Below are 19,270 nucleotides of genomic sequence, written 5' to 3' on the forward strand. Positions count from 1 at the left end.
TGGAGTGCTGGTCTGATAGGATTAGTTGCCTTTTAAGAAAAGACACCAGAGAGCTCTTGCTCTTTCTCTCTCTCCCTCTCTTTCTGCCATGTGAGGCCACAGCAAGAAGGTGGCTGTCTGCAAGCCAGGAAGAGAGCTCTCACCAGACACCAATTCTGCCAGCACTTTCGTCTTAGACTTCCAGCTCCAGAACTGTGAGAAGTACATGTATGTTGTTTAAGCCACCCAGCCTAAGGTGTTTTGTCATGGCAGCCCAAGCTGACTAAGACAACTCCTATTTCCAGAGTCACACCCAAGTTACAGACCTGGGGCTGCAAACACCCAGTCCTAATATAGTAATGCTGGAAATATCAGCATACCAGATATCTTTATACAATTTCCCTTATTTTGCTTATTTTCATTGAAGACTCCACATGGTCTCAAACTTTTCTGGATCTCCATCTCTGTCCTCCACTTCTATCTCTGGAAATATCACCACCCTCCTCATTCAAATCCATTGGTGCCCCCTGTGACTGTCCCTGGACTGATTCACTCATCCGTGCTAATGCAATAGCTAGTAAGTTCTTCCTCCCAAGTAACACATATGCTAAGAGTCTACCAAAGGCAACACTATATGTGCCCGAAAATAAAAACATCTTACATTTTACCTGGTAATTTCAGGTGCTTGACAAGCTAATGGTTCCTTAGGAAACCCCAAAGCACAGCCCACAGAACCTTGCCCTAAAAATCTAAAGGTGATCACCCAATAGGGGGATGGGCAATCAGATCATTAGGAATGTCTTGGTTTTTCCAGCTTCTCTCGTGGGGTTCTCTAGTGGGCTCCTTCCCCAGCTTGGAAAGAGAAAGGCCAGACTTTGCAAACAGCAACACAAGTCACCCAGAGCTTCCCAGATACCTCTGGCAGCAAGGACTTAGCAAGAAAGGGTGTCAGTAACCACCCTGATATGTACTGGTGGGCCACAAATGACTGGCCATCACAGCTGCCAGCTTGTTAGCCCCTGTGGCCAGCCCTTATCCCACCCCATGTGCATACCAGACCTCAGACTGGGTAGGAATAAATTGACCCTGCTCTGTAATCCTGACCTTGCCTTCCTCTACTTCTCTCTATAAATAGACAGATTGCCCTTTGAAGCAGATCAGTGCCAGCCCCCAGCCACACACATCCAACCTCCCCCATCCCCAGTGCCTAGCCCCTAGCCTCCATCCCTACCTAAGTACAGGGAGTCAGGGTGAGTGGGGAAGCTTCCTCAAAGGGAAGACAATGAGGAGTCTTGTGGAAACCATCCCTGATGACATAGTTGGGGTATTTTTGTTTTCATTTTGGTAACATTGACATACATAAAATTCACCACTTAAAAGTATACAATTCAACAGCATTAAGCATATTCACAATGTTGTGCAACCATCACCAACTTACAGAACTTTCTCATTACTTCAGAGGAAACTCTACTCATTAAGCAGGCTTTTGCCAATCCCCCTGCCCCAGCTCCTGCAACCACTAATCTGCTTTCGGTCTCTACAGATTTGCCTATTTTGGGTATTTCATATAAACAGAATCATACAGTATGTGTCCTTTTGCCTTTAGTTTCTATGATGATGTTTTGAATCTGTCTTTATGCGTGTCTGATAGACCCAAATATCAGCCATAGACAACCTTGGGAAACATGGCCCACCTGCCTCTAGACATAGAAGGTCGGCACCCCTCAGCCTAAGCACCCCATTCAAGGTCCTGTGAAGCTTCAAGAGATATAAATCAAAGGTGAAGGCACAGCTTGCCCAAATGAAAGTCTTCAGCTTAAAGGAAATAACAGAAAGGCAAAGGAAAGGCCCAGGACAGTCAAGGAAGGCTTCATGGAAGGAGCAGCACTGCTCTGTGCTGGAAAAATGGTCAGGACCACAGGGACAGCATTTAACCCCAACATGTACATGCTCCCAAAACTCTACCTCCACCTCTGACTTTGCCCCTTAACTTCTGATTTGTGCATCCAGCTACCCACACGGCATCTCCACTTGGGTGCCTGATAGGCGTCTCCAAATTAACACTTTTGACTTCCCTGCTCTTTACATTCTTACAAATCTGCTTTTCCATCACTGTCTCTTGTCTCAGTAAATGGCACCGCTGTTCACCCAGGTGCTCAAGTCAAAAACCATGGGAAACATCCTTGATTTCCCTCTTTCTTTCCTTAACACCCCACATTCAATCCATCAGCAAACTTACTGGCTCCATCTTCAAATATATCTAGAATCTGACCATTTCTCAACAACAGCATCAATGCTAAGCTGCAACAAGCCACCATCATCTCTCACCTACACTACTGCAACAGCCTCCCAACCTACCTCTTGGCTTCCACCCCTGTCCCACTAAAGGCTATTATTTACAAACAATTAGCATGATTCTTTCATAATGTATTGTTCAAAACTTTCCAATGACTTCTCATCACATTTAGAATAAAATCTGTAACTTCATCCATCACCTGCAAGCCCACCATGATTGGTTGCTAACTGCTTCCTTTATTGCTATCCCTCTTTCTTTATTCACTGTACTTCAGCTACACTGTCCTCCTTGCTCTTCCTGGAACGCCTCCTGCCTCAGGGCCTTTGCACTTGCTGTCTTCTCTGACTAAAACACTCTTCCCCATGATACCTGGCTTGCTCCTCTATTCAGATCTTTTTCATGTCACTTCCACAGAACAGAAATACCTTCCAAAACTTAAACACCCCCTTTCATTGTGTTTTATTTCTTTACAGAGTTTTATTTTTCCAAGAACTAATAATTCACTTGGCAAAATAATGTATACACATATACACACATAAATGTTGTTTTCACAAAATTGATCATTACTTGGTAACAAATAAATATACACAATATGTGCATACACACATATAGATGTATGTACCTTCCCCATTAGACTATAAACTCCATGAGGGCAACTTGTTTACCTTATTCACCACCGTATCTTCAATGTATACAATAGTGTCTGGCATATAATAGAAACTTATTCAATACTTTTAGCAAAAAACTGAACACGAATGAGTGTAAATTGGGTATGATGGGGCCACAAAGAGAGCATTTCTGCTATAAGAAGAAGTCAGGGAGTGGGAGGAAACAGACCTCTTCTTCAAACTCCTTACCTCAAGGTGATAAAGGTCTTCATTACCTGGCCCCTCCCATATTTCTGACCTCACACATTTCACCACATCCAATCCATGGTGCCCTGGTCACTTGCCCAGCCCCCATACACTCTGCACACAAAACTGCTGCTTCCTGTTTCCCAGACAGCCAGGCTCTTGTACCCCTCTACATTTTATACTGCCCCCTCTGTTTTCATTTCCCTTCACACTTTTGTTCTCCTGCCATTGCCTGCTCACCTTCCAAGCTTGGCCTGGGATGTGAACAGCCTTCCTAGCAGCCCCAGGAAGAGCTGGCTGCTACCCCCTGCTCTGCCCCCACCCATGGTACACAGAGTTCTAATAGCACATATCACACTGCATTAATGACCTGTTTACAGGTTTACCTCCCTTATTAGACAGTGAGCCCAAGGGAAGGGATCCCATTTCTACATTTACATTAATATCCTGCTTTACATTTAAATGTCTCTTCCCTTGCACAGAACTTGGTTATTACCAGGTATCTCAATCCTTGATGAATAAATGTGTCAACCAATTAACCAAACTAGAATTCCTCTTAAGTTCACCAATCTTTGCTAATGGCATCCCTCTGTCTAAACCAATTATGACTCTCAGAAAGCCACAGAATTGTCACTGGTGTTAAAAGTGAAGTAAATCTTTAGACACTTTCTATGTGTATTTCAGGGCTTAGTCTGAATATTTCACAGCTCCCTCATACCTAACTGAATAAACTCATGAACAGCCTTTAAGGTCTTCCATAATCTGGCCTCAACCTGCCTTTTTTTGACTTAACCCCTACCTAACACCCATCACGGTCTTTACATTCCAACAAACCCAAGTTCTCGTCTTTCCCAAAATGTACACTTTCCAATATCTCTGCTTTTCCATTGGTTGAGAATCTTCTTTCTTCTCTCCCATCACTGCTTTTTGAGATTCTACTCAACTTCAACACTATTTATTCGTTCATGCCACAGGTATTCACTAAGTGTGTACCATGTCTGGCATCATTCTAAGTGCTAGAGACGTTTATAACAGTTCACACAGCTGAATGGGACACCTAAGTCCCCTTCCTTCATGGGGCTTTCCTTTCAAGTGAATATCTACACACTGCTTTCACAGAGTTTATAATCTAGTGGGGAAGAAAAATGTATGGGTTGGGGGTGGGGCTGAGAGGAGTGGGTGTGTTTGCCAAGCAATGACTAACTATATAAAAAAGAATATTGATTAAGTTGTGTAGTGAAATAGAATGTGATAGGAAAGGGGCACTCCTCAGCTTGGGTGGTCATAGAGGGCCTTCCTGTGGAGGTGATATTTGAGCACAGACCTGAATGAACTCAGGACAGACAACTAATAAATAGCAAACAAATAAATAAGTTTGATTATGATAAGCACCACAACAAAATGCCAGGGTGATATCACAGAGTAGTCATTTGTAAGGTGAGGGCAGCTACTTTAAATGGGGTGGCACCTGGGTGGCTCAGTTGGTTGAGCATCTGACTTTGGTTCAGGTCATCATCTCATGAGTCATGGGTTCAAGCCCCGCGTCAGGCTCTGTGCTGACAGCTCAGAGCCTGGAGCCTGTTTCGGATTCTGTGTCTCCCTCTCTCTCTCCCCTCCCCTGTTCTCTCTCTCTCTAAAAAATAAATAAACTTTACATACATACATACATAAATAAATAAATAAATAAATAAATAAATAAATAAAGTGGTCAGGTAAGGCCCCCTGGGGAGATACCATTTGAGCTAAGACTGAAGGATGCAAAGAAGGAGCCAACCATGAAAGTGACCAAGGGATGCCCATTCCAGAAAGAGAGAACATTATCCAAAGGAGTACGGAAAGAAGAGCCTGGGATACTCCAGGACCAGAAAGGAGACTGGCAGAGCAGGCCTGGCAGAGCAGGAGGAAAACAGGTTGGTACAAGGCAAGGATGGACAGGTGGTCAGGGGCAGATCAGGTGAGGCCCTGCAGGCAATGGCAGAGAGCTGGAAGTATGCCAGTCTTCACCTACTTTCTATCAATCTATTTCTACCATTCAGCCTTTCTCAAGGTGTCTTGATAATGGAAGACTAGTATACAGGAAGAAGAGAGAGGCCGGAGTATTCCCCTCTTCTTGGTTTCAATTGGCATTTTACAACAATGGTGGCATCTCCTTTGTCCTTGCAGCTTCCCACAAGACATCCCCTTCCTCTAAGGTCACAGCTCCCACCAGGCAGGATGCATCACGGTTTGAGCAGCTTCTAGGTTCTGGGGTTTGGGTCCTACCAACCTAGAGTTAGAAGCGGTTTCCTGCTCTGGTTGCCTCCCATCCTCTATTTCATCTATGCAACAAAATCTTATATTAATATTCCTTATTTGAAATATCTAAAATTGCTCTCTTCCCCAAGGAGCAGGTGGCAGCAGCTTGTGTAGCCATGGCCAGGATTAAGGCTCAATACCTTCATAGCAAGAAGAGGGAGCTGTCTAAACAGCTAGAAAACCTGAAGATGGAACTGTCCCAGCTGTGTGTCACCAAAGTGACAGGCCACACAGCTTCCTTCCAAACTCTCCAAGATCTGAGTTGTTAGCAAATCTATTGCCCATGTTCTCACTGTCATTAACCAGACTCAGAAAGGGAACCTCAGGAAAGTGTACAAGGGAAAGAAGTACAAGCCACTGGGGCACCTGGCTAGTTCAGTCAGTTAAGCATCCAATTCTCGGTTTTGGCTCAGGTCATGATCTCACAGTTTGGCTCAGGTTTGAGACCCACATCAGGATGTGCACTGACAGCAAGGGGCCTGCTTGGGATCTGTCTCCCTCTCTCTCTGTCCCCCCCCCCCCCCGACTTTCTCTCTTTCTCTCTCTCTCTCTCTCTCTCTCTCCCTCCCTCCCTCCCTCCCTCTCAAAAATAAAGAAATATTAGAAGAAGAAGAAGTAAAAGCCCCTGGATCTGCAGCCCAGGAAGACATATGCCAGGTGCTGCCAGCTGACCAAGCACAAAGAGAACCTGAAGACCAAGAAGCAGCAGCAGGAGGAGAAGCTGTTCCCACTGCAGGAATATGTGGTCAAGGTCTGAAAACTGACATCAATAAAATGCAAACTGGAAAAAAAAAAACCTGTGAAAAAATATTTCACTGACTAATATAAGAAGCCACATAGGTTTTGTGAGCAGAGTAGTGCCAGGATCTTGAATTACCTTTTGGGGAGATTACTCTGGCTGCTGCAAAAAAACTGTTGATAGGCTAAGAAAATGAGCAGAATTTTAAGCCACCTAGAAAGTTCTTTCAACAATCCCAGCAACAGGTGGTTGTGTCCAGGGTTTCAGTGATGACAGTGAATAGAGTGAAATGGATAGAATCAAGTTCTATGCTGGAGACAGATGCTAAGCAAACCAGCAACAGATTGGATGTCAGAGAAGAGGAAAAAGAGAAGCATCAGTAATGACTCCTCTGGAATTTTGGTTTGACTACCTGGGTGGAAAGTATAGAGATGGAAAGATAAGGGCAGGGGAAGTTTGGAGGTCAAACAGCATGTCAAATTATCTCCTGCTTCATGAAGCTTCTAGTTATCCTCTCAGTAGGAAGCAATTTCTCCCTCCCTTGTAAAAACAGCATAGTGGAATGATACAATTATATAGCTACATGTCCATTTGACTTACTTCCCTTGCTAGATTGTAATTTGTTGTGGCTCACCATATCTTGTTCATCTTTGTGACTTCCACAGGATCTAGGGCTCTCAGACGTGGAGCCACAGGGCCAAGCACTGAGCTGGCAGCCTAAGAGAATCACCTCTAAGCCAGAGACACCAAGTTCTAATCTCTTATTATACAAAAGGGTATGGCTTTCAGCAACCACTTTGAGCCTGTTACATCTTTCCCCAACTCATAAATTAAACGCATTCCCCTGTTGATGGGTAGCTGTCACTGACCTTCATGCCCATATTGCTTTTCTGAAGGAATAGAGCGCATGACTATTCTTTCCAGCAGGAAGGACACACAGAGACTCAACAAATAGCTACTGAACTGAATCAAACTGGCACCACCAAACACCACGAACAGCATGGCTTCTTTTAAAAGCTCTCTCAACTTTCTCCAATTTCCTAACCTCTCATTTCTGGCCATTCCTGAATTCACTGAAGCCAATCCCCACAGTGACATGAATGGCCGCAGGAACGCTGGGTCCATAACTGATCCTGTTCCCTTGGGAAGGTGAGGCAAATCCCCTGGGCCCTTTGCTCATCTGAACAAAGAACACAACAGTCCTGCCCTGTCTCCTGCTTCTGAGAGCCACTGTAAGGAGTGGCCATCATTTATGCAGAGGGGGAGGCCTCAAGAAGGAGTCTCCTGGAGAAATGGAAAACAAGCATTCTGCTTCTCACCTCTCCCATCCCAATACAGAGTCTGCCTCTCCTAATATCATCTTTCTTGTGGCTGCAGCCACTTCAGTCTCTTCCTTCAGTTCCTTCCACTGCCTCTTCATTTATTTTTTGAATTAATTGTAAGCTCTGTGTCCTCACTTTAAGTGCTCTTTAGATCCTACATGCATCCCATCTCATTTCATTCTCTCTCTGGACGCCCTCTGCTCTAAAGCAGGACTGATATCATCCCCACAGCCCAACAGCAAATATTCACCAAGTACCCACTCTGGATGAGACACTGTGCCAGACAGTGTTGATGCAAATGAGAGACATATCCTCCCACAGCTGAGTCTGTCTGAGGACACAGGACAAAAAGTAAGATTCCCTCACTATGCAGGCAGGACCACTACTTTGGGCCTCCCTGTGATACACAACTACACAAGATTTCATGCCATTTCTGCCCAGGATGCTAATTCTCCACATCTCTACATAAAGCTGATCTGTTTTTTTCTGGGTGCTTGCTCTGAGGAGAAACTAAAAATGGTCAGCCAAGAGGACTGGGGCTTGATATCCCATCCACCAAGAAATCATTAAAAGAACTCTGGGAGCCTAGTAGAGAAGAGAAGACTGGGCTATCATCAAATACTCAGGGGTATTCATGTGAAGGAGGGATGATGAGGCTGGGCTTATCAGGTCCCCAGAGGAAGGCCAGAAGCCAGGAGTGAAAGCTCCCATGGGCAGATTTTAGTTCAGCCCAGTGAAGTATGTTCCAATAGTCAGAAGGGCCTGAGGACAGGAGGACAGCCTCAAGTGGCAATGAGGCCCCTGTCACTGCAGGTGACAACAACCGAAGGGACACTGAGAAAATATAAGCACTGACTAAATGATATTTGCAACAGTCTGTTGTTAATTCTATGAAGATACATTCTCCAAGTGGGAACTGAGACTCTGCCAGGGCAAAATCTTCATTCCATCACTAAAATTACCACGTCCCTTATCTTCTATGTACTCTGAAAATGGGGCAACACTATCTGTACTTCCAGAGAGAGAAGAACTAGCCCTGGGCTAATCACATGAGAGAACTCAGGTGGGAGCTTCACACATCTTTGGCTCTGGTGACTGAGGGAAGCAAGAAAAGTGGTGGATCATTGATTATCCCCAAATCAATTGAAAGCATAAGAATAGTTTCTTTTATGCTTCAAGCTGAAAACATAAGCGTGGAAATAAGACCCTTTCCCAATCAGTTTTAAGCTGTAAACCCCAGTGGGAAAGTGATTTGACTGTCAAGAGAAAATACAGGAATGGAAAGCAAGCCTCCTGTCACCATAAGGCTTTTAGAAGAGCAACCCAACAGTTCTTCTGGGTGGCAACAAGGCGCCATGAAGTGACATCTTGCCTTTCCATGAAGAAGCAGAGAATCCCTCTACCTCACTTCATTCACAGAATTGAAGTGTCCAAGGGGTGGACAAGTGAGAGATTCTGGCAGGACTCTGAGAGGCCATGCAGGTTGGTTTCTCAGGCAGATGTCTCCCATGCACATTCAGGGGGCTGGGATATACAAATCTAATGGGGCAGCCCATAGACCAAGCTAGTGTCTGCATCCTTGAGCTTTTTACGCATAATCAGCCCAGGAAGGAAAACAAGAGTCAATCCCAAAACAAAAATTACTCAGTGAACAGAGGCTATGTGCCCTGCCATAGGATAACAACAAAAGCCAAGAGGAGTCCTCAGTTTGAGAGTGTGAAGGAAGAAGGCAGACACACATAAGAACCTGTAGGAAGTTGCTATCCAATTAACTGGGAGATTTGATTGGTACCTCGGGCCTCAGTGGTTGGGAAAGGCTTCACAGGAGCAGAAGGCCACACGGCGGTGCAGTGCAGAAAACATGTGGTTGTAATTCTGGATATGATTTGAAAAGATGATTCAGATATGCACTGTCCAGTAAGGTAGCTTTTAGCCACGTGTGGCCATTTAAATTTAAATAAAATAAAATAAATAAAATTTAGTTCCTTAGGCACAATAGTCCATATTTCAAGTGTGCAAAAGTTACCATGCTTAGTTGCTACCATATTGGCCATCGCAGAATCTCCACCATCACAGAAAGTTCTGTTGGACAGTTCCAATACAAATTGTCCTTACCTTCAGTGGTCTTCAAATGCCCTGAATGAATTCTGGACTCACTGCGGTGGCTTAGATGGCCGTTATGGATTGGTCCCTGCCTGGGTCTCAGGACTCATTTTTGCCACCCTGGACCCATACACCATATGCACTAGCAGTGAATAAACTCTTTTCCTTCTTTCTCACAAGCTCCTCCCCTGCAACAGCTAGCTGAACCATTTCCCCTGACCCTTTTGGCCAACCTAATTTCTTCTCATCCTGCTGGGTTCAATCAAAGCACCTCTTCTCTGCGGACCCTCTCGACCCTTTAGGTGAGACAAGATTACCTGCTTTGCAATCTCAGAGAAGGCTGTGCTTTGCCCATCATATCCCCACTATCAGTTGTTCACTGGTGTATCCTAAGTCTGTAGAACACTGCCTGGCCCACAGTAAGCTCTCTTTAATTATTTGTTGAATGAACAACTAAATAACTCTTTGTCAGAATTCCTTGTATCATTGTTTGTCAACCATCATAGTTTGCAATTACACAATGGCAGGGAACTTTTTTATCTCATTCATCACCTTATTTCAGTCTCTTCAATATAACAGATAATCAAAATTATTAAGGAATTATGGTAAAAGAAAGGAAGGAAAGAAAAGAGAAAGGGGGGTACAAGAAAAGGAGAAAGGAGGGGAGGACAAGCATAAGGAAAATAAAAGGAAGAGGTAGGCGAGTAAGTGATGAATGCAAAGCTTATACCTTAGGAGACAGGAAAAATGATAATGTTATTGAGAAACAGAATAGCTGGGGAGCTAATGGCACACAGCAGTCAAGCTTTGACTGTACAATGCTGGAACAATCATTTTCCCATCACCAACTCAAGGACAAGCTTATAAAGACTCCCTGAATAGCCCCATCCTTGCCACCCCCACTCCCCAACCCACTGGAATGAGAAACAGAAGTGCAAATTAAGCTTTTTATTACAATTAGCAGCCTAACACAGGCATCACCTGTCTTGCTGAAATGTGATATTTCATCTGAGACACTCATAATCATAGCCCAATGGGGGAGACTGTGAATCAATTCACTGCCTGTTTTTCAACAGCTTTATATGAAATGATTTTTATTCTTTACACTTGCTAGTTATCCCCAAGGAATTCAAGGCAACTTACAAACTTTTAATTCTTCAGACACTCTGGGAGTGAAGGAAGTAAAAGCCTAGAATTTATAGATATGGGAGAAAAACCATGTCACAGGATTAAGTACTCAGACAGGGGAGACTCATCTGTTCCCAGATCCCACCCTTTTGAAGATGAACGGAAGGGCATTATAGTGATATTCCTAAAAGCCATCTGAGCAGAGTTTGACATGGAAATGAGGCTGGAGAGGCTGAAAGTGAATGAGGTGTGAGGCAGTATTAACAGGTATGGGCATAATCAATGATAAAGAGGAAAGACATGAAGGTGTGAAGACAGAGGCACAGAATAGAACTTAGAAAGGCCTGGAAGGGCCCTGAGCCAGAAGCACTTGGAGTAAGGATCACCCAAGCAAAGAAGAAGAAACAGGATGCTGAAGAGAGCATATATTTAAAAAAAAAAAAAAAAGCAAATCCTGAAATCATAATTTTATAGGTAAGGAAGTCAATAACAAGAGATATAACAAGTGATTTGCCCAAGCCTACACAGTGAGCTAGGATGGAGAGGAAACCAGAACCCTGAGCAGTTTCTTCTACCCTGAGTAGGAAAAGGAGGTAGTGTTTGCCTCATGGCCTTTTGTTCATCACTTCCCTCCAAGAAAATAGGATGGGGGGCAAAACTGGGAGCTTAAGGGAGGTGAAATAAGATTAAATTGTCTATTTAGGAATGACACTAGATAATTAGGTTTGATATTAGATATTGGGTTGTCCAGCCACATTGCTTTCCAGTTGAAGATGCATACCATATGAATTTTTAGTGTAGGTATATCAGCAGGTATTCCTCATTTTATGGAACAGATATTATATCTCAGTGTCTTAACACAGTAAATATGTATTTCTCATGCACTTTACCATGTTGTGCAGGTAGGCCAAGAACTCTGCTCAATCCAGTCACTCAAAGACCAGACTCCTTCCATTAAAAGCTGTGCTATCCAGCATGGTGGCTACTAGCCACTTGTAGCCATTTAAATTAACTAAAATTAAATAAAATTAAAAATTCAGCACCCCAGTCCTGTTAGCTGTATTTGACGTGCACAGTAAATGCATGGCTACCATACTGGATAGCAGAGCTCTAGAACATTTCATCACCACAAAAGTTCTACTGGATAGTGCTCCTCTAGACTGGATCTCTGGCATTCAGCCAGCACACAAGAAGAGAAAAAGCATAGATGATAATGCAGGAAGGGCCAGACCTAGCCAGCCATTACTTTTGCCCATATTCCACTGGCCAGGGCTCCATTTTACATCCATACCTAACTACAAGGAAGAAGAAAGACAGAGAAATGTAGTCAAGCTATATGCCCAGGAAGAGGAGGAAATGAGCTTATTGAGTATTTACCAGTTTCTGCCACAGATATATTCTAGCAAATTCCTAAAATAAAAAATTAATTTCCCAACTGAGCTCTGTAATAAAATCAGAATAATGATCCTAAAAAGAGAATATCTCCCCATAGACTATTTTAAATTTTAAACAAGGAAGAGTTAGGATGGTGGTCAGGCTCATACTCAGAATTGTAGTTCTCTAAGGGCATTTTGCCACAGACATACTTTCCTAATTCTAGCACCCCCAAGTGCTCCATTTATTCCCTTTATTTCCTTTCTGTCCCCACCTCCACTCCTACTCCATCATTTATACCTGGCGTAGAGATACTATAATCAAAATTCACAGGGGAGGCTGTTGCATCCACACTCCTGAAACAGAATGCTACAGGCACCGGTGACAGTCACAACAAAGTTTATTACAATGAGAGGCAAGGCCGACCGATCGGGACCAACACTCTTGATAAGAGTGCAGCCTCGAACAGCCGGGGTACAGAGTTTTTATAACCCATCACATCGTTTTATCATCACCTGGGAACAGAACAAAGAAACAGTTTCCAGATGAGTTAGAAACAGTTGCCTAATGAGGTGTTTACTTTAGACTTTCTGCCTCTAAGTTGCAACCAGTGGATCTCCTTGACCCTGCCTCTGAAGCTCTTTTCTTTGAACTTTTGTTTCCTTAATTGGGGAAGCCTAATTTACAAGAGTATGAGGCTTAGTTTACCAGAGCAAAGCAAGGCTGTTATCTCTTAACCTTCAGTGTCAACACAAAGCTGTTATTTTTCAAGCTAAGCATTAGCCCTACACTACAATTTAACCCTTACAGAGGCAACAAAGAAAAGATAAACAAGTAGGACTACATCACACTAAAAAGCTTCTGCACATTAAAGAAAACCACCAACAAAATGAAAAGGCAACACACTGAATAGGAGAAAATATTTATAAATCATATATCTGATAAGGGGTTAATATCAAAAATATTAAAAAAAAAACTCATACAACTCAAAAGGAAAAAAGAAACCACTCTAACCAAAAAATGAGCAGAGGATCTAAACAGGAATTTTTCCAAAGGAGATACACAAAATGGCCAACAGGTAAATGAAAAGGTGCTCAACCTCACTAATCATTTGGGAAATGCAAATCAAAACCACAATGAGCTATCACCTCACACCTGTTAAAATGGTTATCATTAAAATAACAAGAAATAATAAGCCTTGGCAAGCATGTGGAGAAAAGGTAACCTTTGTACGAAGTTGGTGGGAATGTAAATTGGGAGTAGCCAGCCACCATGGAAAATAGAATGGAGGTTCCTCAAAATATTAAAAATATAATTACCATATGATCCAGCAACTACACTACTGGGTATTTATCCCAATGGAATGAAATCACTCTTTTGAAAACATATCTACACCTTCATGTTCACTGCAGCATTATTTACAATAACCAAACATGGAAATAACTCAAGTGTCCATCAACAGATGAATAAATAAATAAAATATGGACTTCTGAGCCAAGATGGTGACATAAGAAAACCCTGAACTCACCTTCTCCATAGACATACCAAATCCACACCTATATATAGAACAGTTCCTCCTGAAAAACAGAGGGCTGACTTAATAGCTTCTGTACGATGAAAGACAGACTACGGAGAGAATGGCAAAAGAGACAGAGGTAACAAAGGAAACCTTCATCCCCAACATTGCAAACTGCAGTGGGGAGGAATAGTACCAAGAGACTGTGAGTAGATTCACTTGCCCCAGGGCACAGAAAAAAAAATGCCGCAGTTTGAATTTAAGAAACAAAACAGATGAACATAGTGAGGGGGAAACAAAAGATGCAAATCAGGAAACAGACTCTTAACTATAGAGAACAAACTGAGGGTTGTTGGAGAGGAGGTGGTCAGGGAGACCAGTTAAATAGGCAATGGGTATTAAGAAGGGTACTTGTGATGAGCACTGGGTATTGTATGTAAGTGTTAATCATTAAATTCTACACCTGAAACTAACTGGAATTTAAATATAAATTTGGGGGGGGGGAAATAAAAGAAAATAAAAGGGCAACTAAAATATAACAGAACCAGCCCTAGAACTCTGCCAAATGTGGGGTAGCTGCTAGAACTCTCTTCAGGTTGAAGAAGTTGGTGGGAGCCACAGTTTACATTTCCCCTCTACCTTGACAGTATGGATGGGAGCAGAGACCAGCCAGCCTAGCACCTCAGTGAGCCACAGGCCTCTAGGCCACACTAACCCAATCCTCCTATCACAGTGGCCCCAGTGCAGGAAACCCCTGGTCAGTGCTCTCTACAGCTCCAGCCAGATCACCAAGATGACCCAGGCACAAAGCATTCCAGAACCACTCCTAGCTCATACCACTTCAGCTCCAGACAAGTAACAAGGACATCTTCAGTACAGAGTGCCAGGACCCCTCAACCCACACCCTACTTCACCTCCAGCTACCCCACCAGGACTCCCCATGCACAGGGTGCCACACAACACCCTAGCCTGTACCTATGTCAGCTTCAACTGTCCTCCCAGGATATCTTCTTCATGGAGAGCCCCAGCACTCCACCAGCATGTACCCACTTCAAGTTCAGCTGTCCTGCCAGGGAACCCTCGGGCCACCCTGGCCCATGCCCACTTCAACTCTAGTCATCCTACCAGGGCAACCACAGCATGAAGTGCCCCAGGACCCACAACCCAAGTCAGCCACAACTCCAGCCAGCCAGCCAAAATTACCAGGCACACACAGTCTGCACAGGGGTGACCATACACCAGACAATTTCTTCAAGTTTAGAAGAAGTAGCTCTTCTGCCTAATTAATAGAAACAAACACAGAAAGTCAAGCAAAATGAGACAGAAGAATACATACCAAATGGAAAAAAAAAACCAAGACAAAACCTCAGAAAATAAGCTAAATGAAATGGAGATAACCAACTTACCTGATAAAGATTTCAAAATAATGGTCATAAAGATGCTCACTGGAGTGGAGGGAAGAGTAGATGAACATAGTGAGTACTTCAAAAAAGACAAAAAACATATAAAAAAGAACCAATAGTAGTTGAAGGATACAAAAACTGAAATGAAAAATACACTAAAGGGACTCAACAGTAGATTAGAGGATGCAGAAACAGATCAGTGATCTGGAAAACAGGGTAATAAGAATCACCCAAGCTTAACAGCAAAAAGAGAAAAGAATAAAACAAAATAAGAATAGATCTCTTGAACATCAAGCAAACAAACATTTGCATTATAGGTGTCCCAGAGAAAAAAGAAAAAGAAAAAGTGGCAAAAAAAAAAAAAAAAGTTCTTTGAAAAAATAATAGCTAAAAACCTCCCTAACCTGGGGAAGGAAACGAACATCCAGATTCTGGAAGTACAGAGAGTTCCAAACAATATGAACCCAAGCAGGTCCACACCACAATACATATTAATGAAAATGTCAAAGTTAAAGATAAAGAGAATTTTTAAAGCATCAAGAAAGAAGCAACTAGTAAACCACAAGGAAAACCCCATAAGGCTATCAGTTAGGTTTTCAGCAGAAACTTTGCAGGCCAGAAGGGAATGGCATGATATATCAAAGTGCTGAAAGGAAAAAAAAAACCTACAACTAAGAATACTCCACCTGACAAGGTTATCTATGACAATTGAAGGAGAAGTAAAGAGTTTCCCAAACAAAAGTTAAAGGAGTTTATCACCACTAAACTGGCCTTATGGGAAGTGTGAAACAGACTTCTTTAAGTGGAAAAGAAAAGGCTATAATTAGGAATAATAAAATTATTACACAACAGGAGGATATAACAGTTGTAAATATCTATGTACCCAATACTGGAGAACCTAAACACACATAAAGCAAATACTAATAGACATAAAGGAGAAAATTGACAGTATTACAATAATAGAAGGAAACTTTAACTCACATCAATGGATACATCATTCAGACAAAAAAATCAATAAGGGTACAGTCTGTGAATATCACATTAGACAAGGTGAACTTAACAGGTATATACGGGTATATATCCCAAAACAACATAATACTAATTCATTTCAACTGTACATGAAACAGTCACCAGGATAAATCATATGTTAGGCCGCAAAATAAATCTCACTAAATTTAAGAAAACTGAAATCATATCACACATTTTTTCCAACTACAATGGTAGTTGGAAACAAGAAAAAAAAACTGGAAAAAAACACAAGCACATGCAAGTTAAACAACATGCTACTAAGCAACCAGTGAGTCAATGAAGAAATCAAAGAGGAAATAAAAAATACATGAAGATAAATGAAAATGAAAACAGTATAGTCCAACATCTTTGGGACACAGCAAAAGTAGTTCTAAGAGAAAAATGTGTAGTGATATAGGCCTGCCTCAAGAAACAAGAAAAATCTCAAATAAACAAGCTAACCCTACACTTCAAGGAACTAGAAAAGAACAAACAAAACCCAAAGTTAGCAGAAGGAAGCAAATAATAAATGTAAGAGCAGAAATAAATGAAATGGAGATTTAAAAAAACAATAGAAAAAATCAATGAAACCAAGAGCTGGTTCTTTGAAAAGATAAAGTTGATAAATCTTTTACCAGACTCATCAAGAAAAAAAGAGAGAGAACCCAAATAAATAAAATCAGAAATCAAAGAAGAGAAATAACCAACACCACAGAAACATAAAAGGCTATAGGAGACTACAATGAAAAATTATATGCCAACAAATTGAACAACCTAGAAGAAATGGATAAAATCGTAGAAGCATACAATCTTCCAAAACTGAATCAAGAGAAATAAAAAATATGAACAGGCCAATTGGCCTAGTAACAAAATTGAACTGGTAATCAAAACACTCCCAACAAACAACAGTTCAGGACCAGAGGGATTCATAGATAAATTCTACCAAACATTTCAAGAAGAGTTAATACCTATTCTCCTCAAACTATTCCAAAATATAGCAGAGGTAAAAAAAGCTTCCAAATAAATGCATTCTATGAGGCCAGCATTACCCTGATAGGAAAGAAAGAAAGAAAGAAAGAAAGAAAGAAAGAAAGAAAGAAAGAAAGGAAGGAAGGAAGGAAGGAAGGAAGGAAGGAAGGAAGGAAGGAAGGAAGGAAGGAAGGAAGGAAGGAAGGAAGGAAGAAAGGAAGGAAGAAAGAAAGGAGGCAGGGAGGGAGGGAGGGAGAGATAGAAAACTACAGGCCGATATCTCTGATGAGCACATATGCAAAAATCCTCAACAAAATATTAGCAAACCACATTCAACAATAAATTAAAAGGACCATTCACCACAATCAAGTGAGATTTATTTCAGGGATGCAAAATGATTCAATATCCATAAATCAATCAATATGATACACATTAACAAAATGAAAGATAAAAATCATATGATCATATAAATAGATACAGAGAAAGTATTTGAGAAAAGCAATATCTGTTCATGGTAAGAACTCTCAACAAAATGGGTTTAGAGGGAACATACTTTAACATAATAAAGGCCATAAATGAGAAACTCATAGCTAACATCATATTCAGTGGTGAGAAACTGAGAGCTTTTCCTCTGAGATTAGAACAAGATATGGATGTCCATTCTCACCACTTTTATTCAACATGGTCCTGGAAGTCCTGGCCACAACCATCACACAAGAAAAAGAAATAAAAGGAATCCAAGTTGGGAAAGGATAAGTTAGACTGTCCTTATTTGTCACTATTTGCAGATGACATGATTCTACACATAGGAAACCCTAAAGACTACAAAAAAAAACTATTAGAAGTAATTAATTTAGCCAAGCTGCAGGATATAAAACTAATATACAAAAATTTGTTGCTTTTCCATAAACTAATAACAAACTATCAGAAAGAGGAATTAAGAAAACAATTCCATTTAAAATTGCATCAAAAGGAATAAAATACCTAGGAATAAGTTAACCAAGGAGGTGAAAGACCTGTACTCTTAAAACTATGAAAGACACTGAAGAGAATATAAACAAATGGAAAGACCTACCATGTCCATGGATTGGAATAATCAATATTGTTAAAATGTCCATACTACCCAAAGAAATCTACAGATTCAATGCATTCCCTATCAAAACACCAACAACAGTTTTCACAGAACTAGAAAAAATAATCCTAAAATTTCTATGGAACCATAAAAGACCACAAATTATCAAAACAATCTTGAGAAAGAAGAATGAAACTTAAGGTATCACAATCCCAGATTTCAGTATATACTACAAAGCTATAGTAATAAAGAAAAGTATGGTGCTGACAAAAATAGACATACAGATGAATGGGACAGAATACAGAACCCAGAAATAAACCTGTTTATTTGGTCAACTAATCCATAATAAAAGAGGTAAGAATATACAATGGGGAAAAGACAGTCTCTTCAATAAATGGTGTTGGGAAAACTGGATAGCTACATGCAAAAGAATGAGACTAGATCATTTTTATATACCATACACAAAAATGAACTCAAAATGGATTAAACCCCTAATTGTTAGACATGAAAACACAAAACTCCTAGAAGAAAACATAGGCAGTAATGTCTTTAACATTAGCCTTAGCAACATTTTTCTAGATATGTCTTCTAGGCAAGGGAAATACTACACCAAAATAAAAGCTTTTGCACAGGGAGGGAAACCATCAACAAATTGAAAGAGCAACCTACTAAATGGGAGATGATATTTGCTAATGATATATCTTATACTGGATTAATATCCAAAATATATAAAGAACTAATACAACTCAACACCAAAAATGTGTGTGCACACACGCGTGCACACTCACACACGCGCAGACACACACATATGTACATACACACATATATATGATTTAAAAATGAGCAGAGGATCTACATAGACATTTTTTCAAAAATGACATACAGATGGTCAACGGATACATGAAAAAGATGCTGAATATCATTAATCAACAGGGAAATGAAAATCAAAACCACAATGAGATATCACCTCACACCAGTTAGAATGTCCATCATCAAATGACAAGAAATAACAAGTGTTGGTGAGAATGTGGAGAAAAGGGAATCCTTGTGCATTGTTGGTGGGAACATAAACTGGTGCAGCCACTGTGGAAAACAGAATGGAGGTTCCTCAAAAATTAAAAATAGAAATACCGTATGACCCAGTAATTCTACTACTGCCACTACTGGGTTATTTACCCAAAGAAATGAAAACACTAACTTGAAAAGACATAG

At 41.2% G+C, this 19,270-nt stretch overlaps 2 protein-coding genes across 9 annotated transcripts in view; one reads left to right on the top strand and one right to left on the bottom strand.

Annotated features, from left to right (window-relative positions):
* Nucleotides 1-19,270, bottom strand: part of CACNA1E (calcium voltage-gated channel subunit alpha1 E) — a 489,630-nt gene that overhangs the window by 408,794 nt on the left and 61,566 nt on the right. The window contains exon 1 of one of the 8 annotated variants that reach the window (XM_058701269.1): nt 9,278-9,341. The exons of the other annotated variants lie outside the window; for them this stretch is intronic. The gene's annotated coding sequence lies outside the window, so the exon portion shown is untranslated. Of the gene's footprint in view, nt 1-9,277; nt 9,342-19,270 lie in introns of those variants that run through there. 8 annotated transcript variants of the gene reach the window in all.
* LOC131495542 (large ribosomal subunit protein uL29-like) lies at nt 5,541-6,181 on the top strand. Its single transcript, XM_058700556.1, is given in 3 exon segments — nt 5,541-5,660; nt 5,662-5,802; nt 6,047-6,181. Coding segments are annotated over 3 exon segments (396 nt in total).

This window comes from Neofelis nebulosa, chromosome 15 (genome assembly GCF_028018385.1).
Source record: "Neofelis nebulosa isolate mNeoNeb1 chromosome 15, mNeoNeb1.pri, whole genome shotgun sequence".
Classification (NCBI taxonomy): Eukaryota; Metazoa; Chordata; class Mammalia; order Carnivora; family Felidae; genus Neofelis; species Neofelis nebulosa.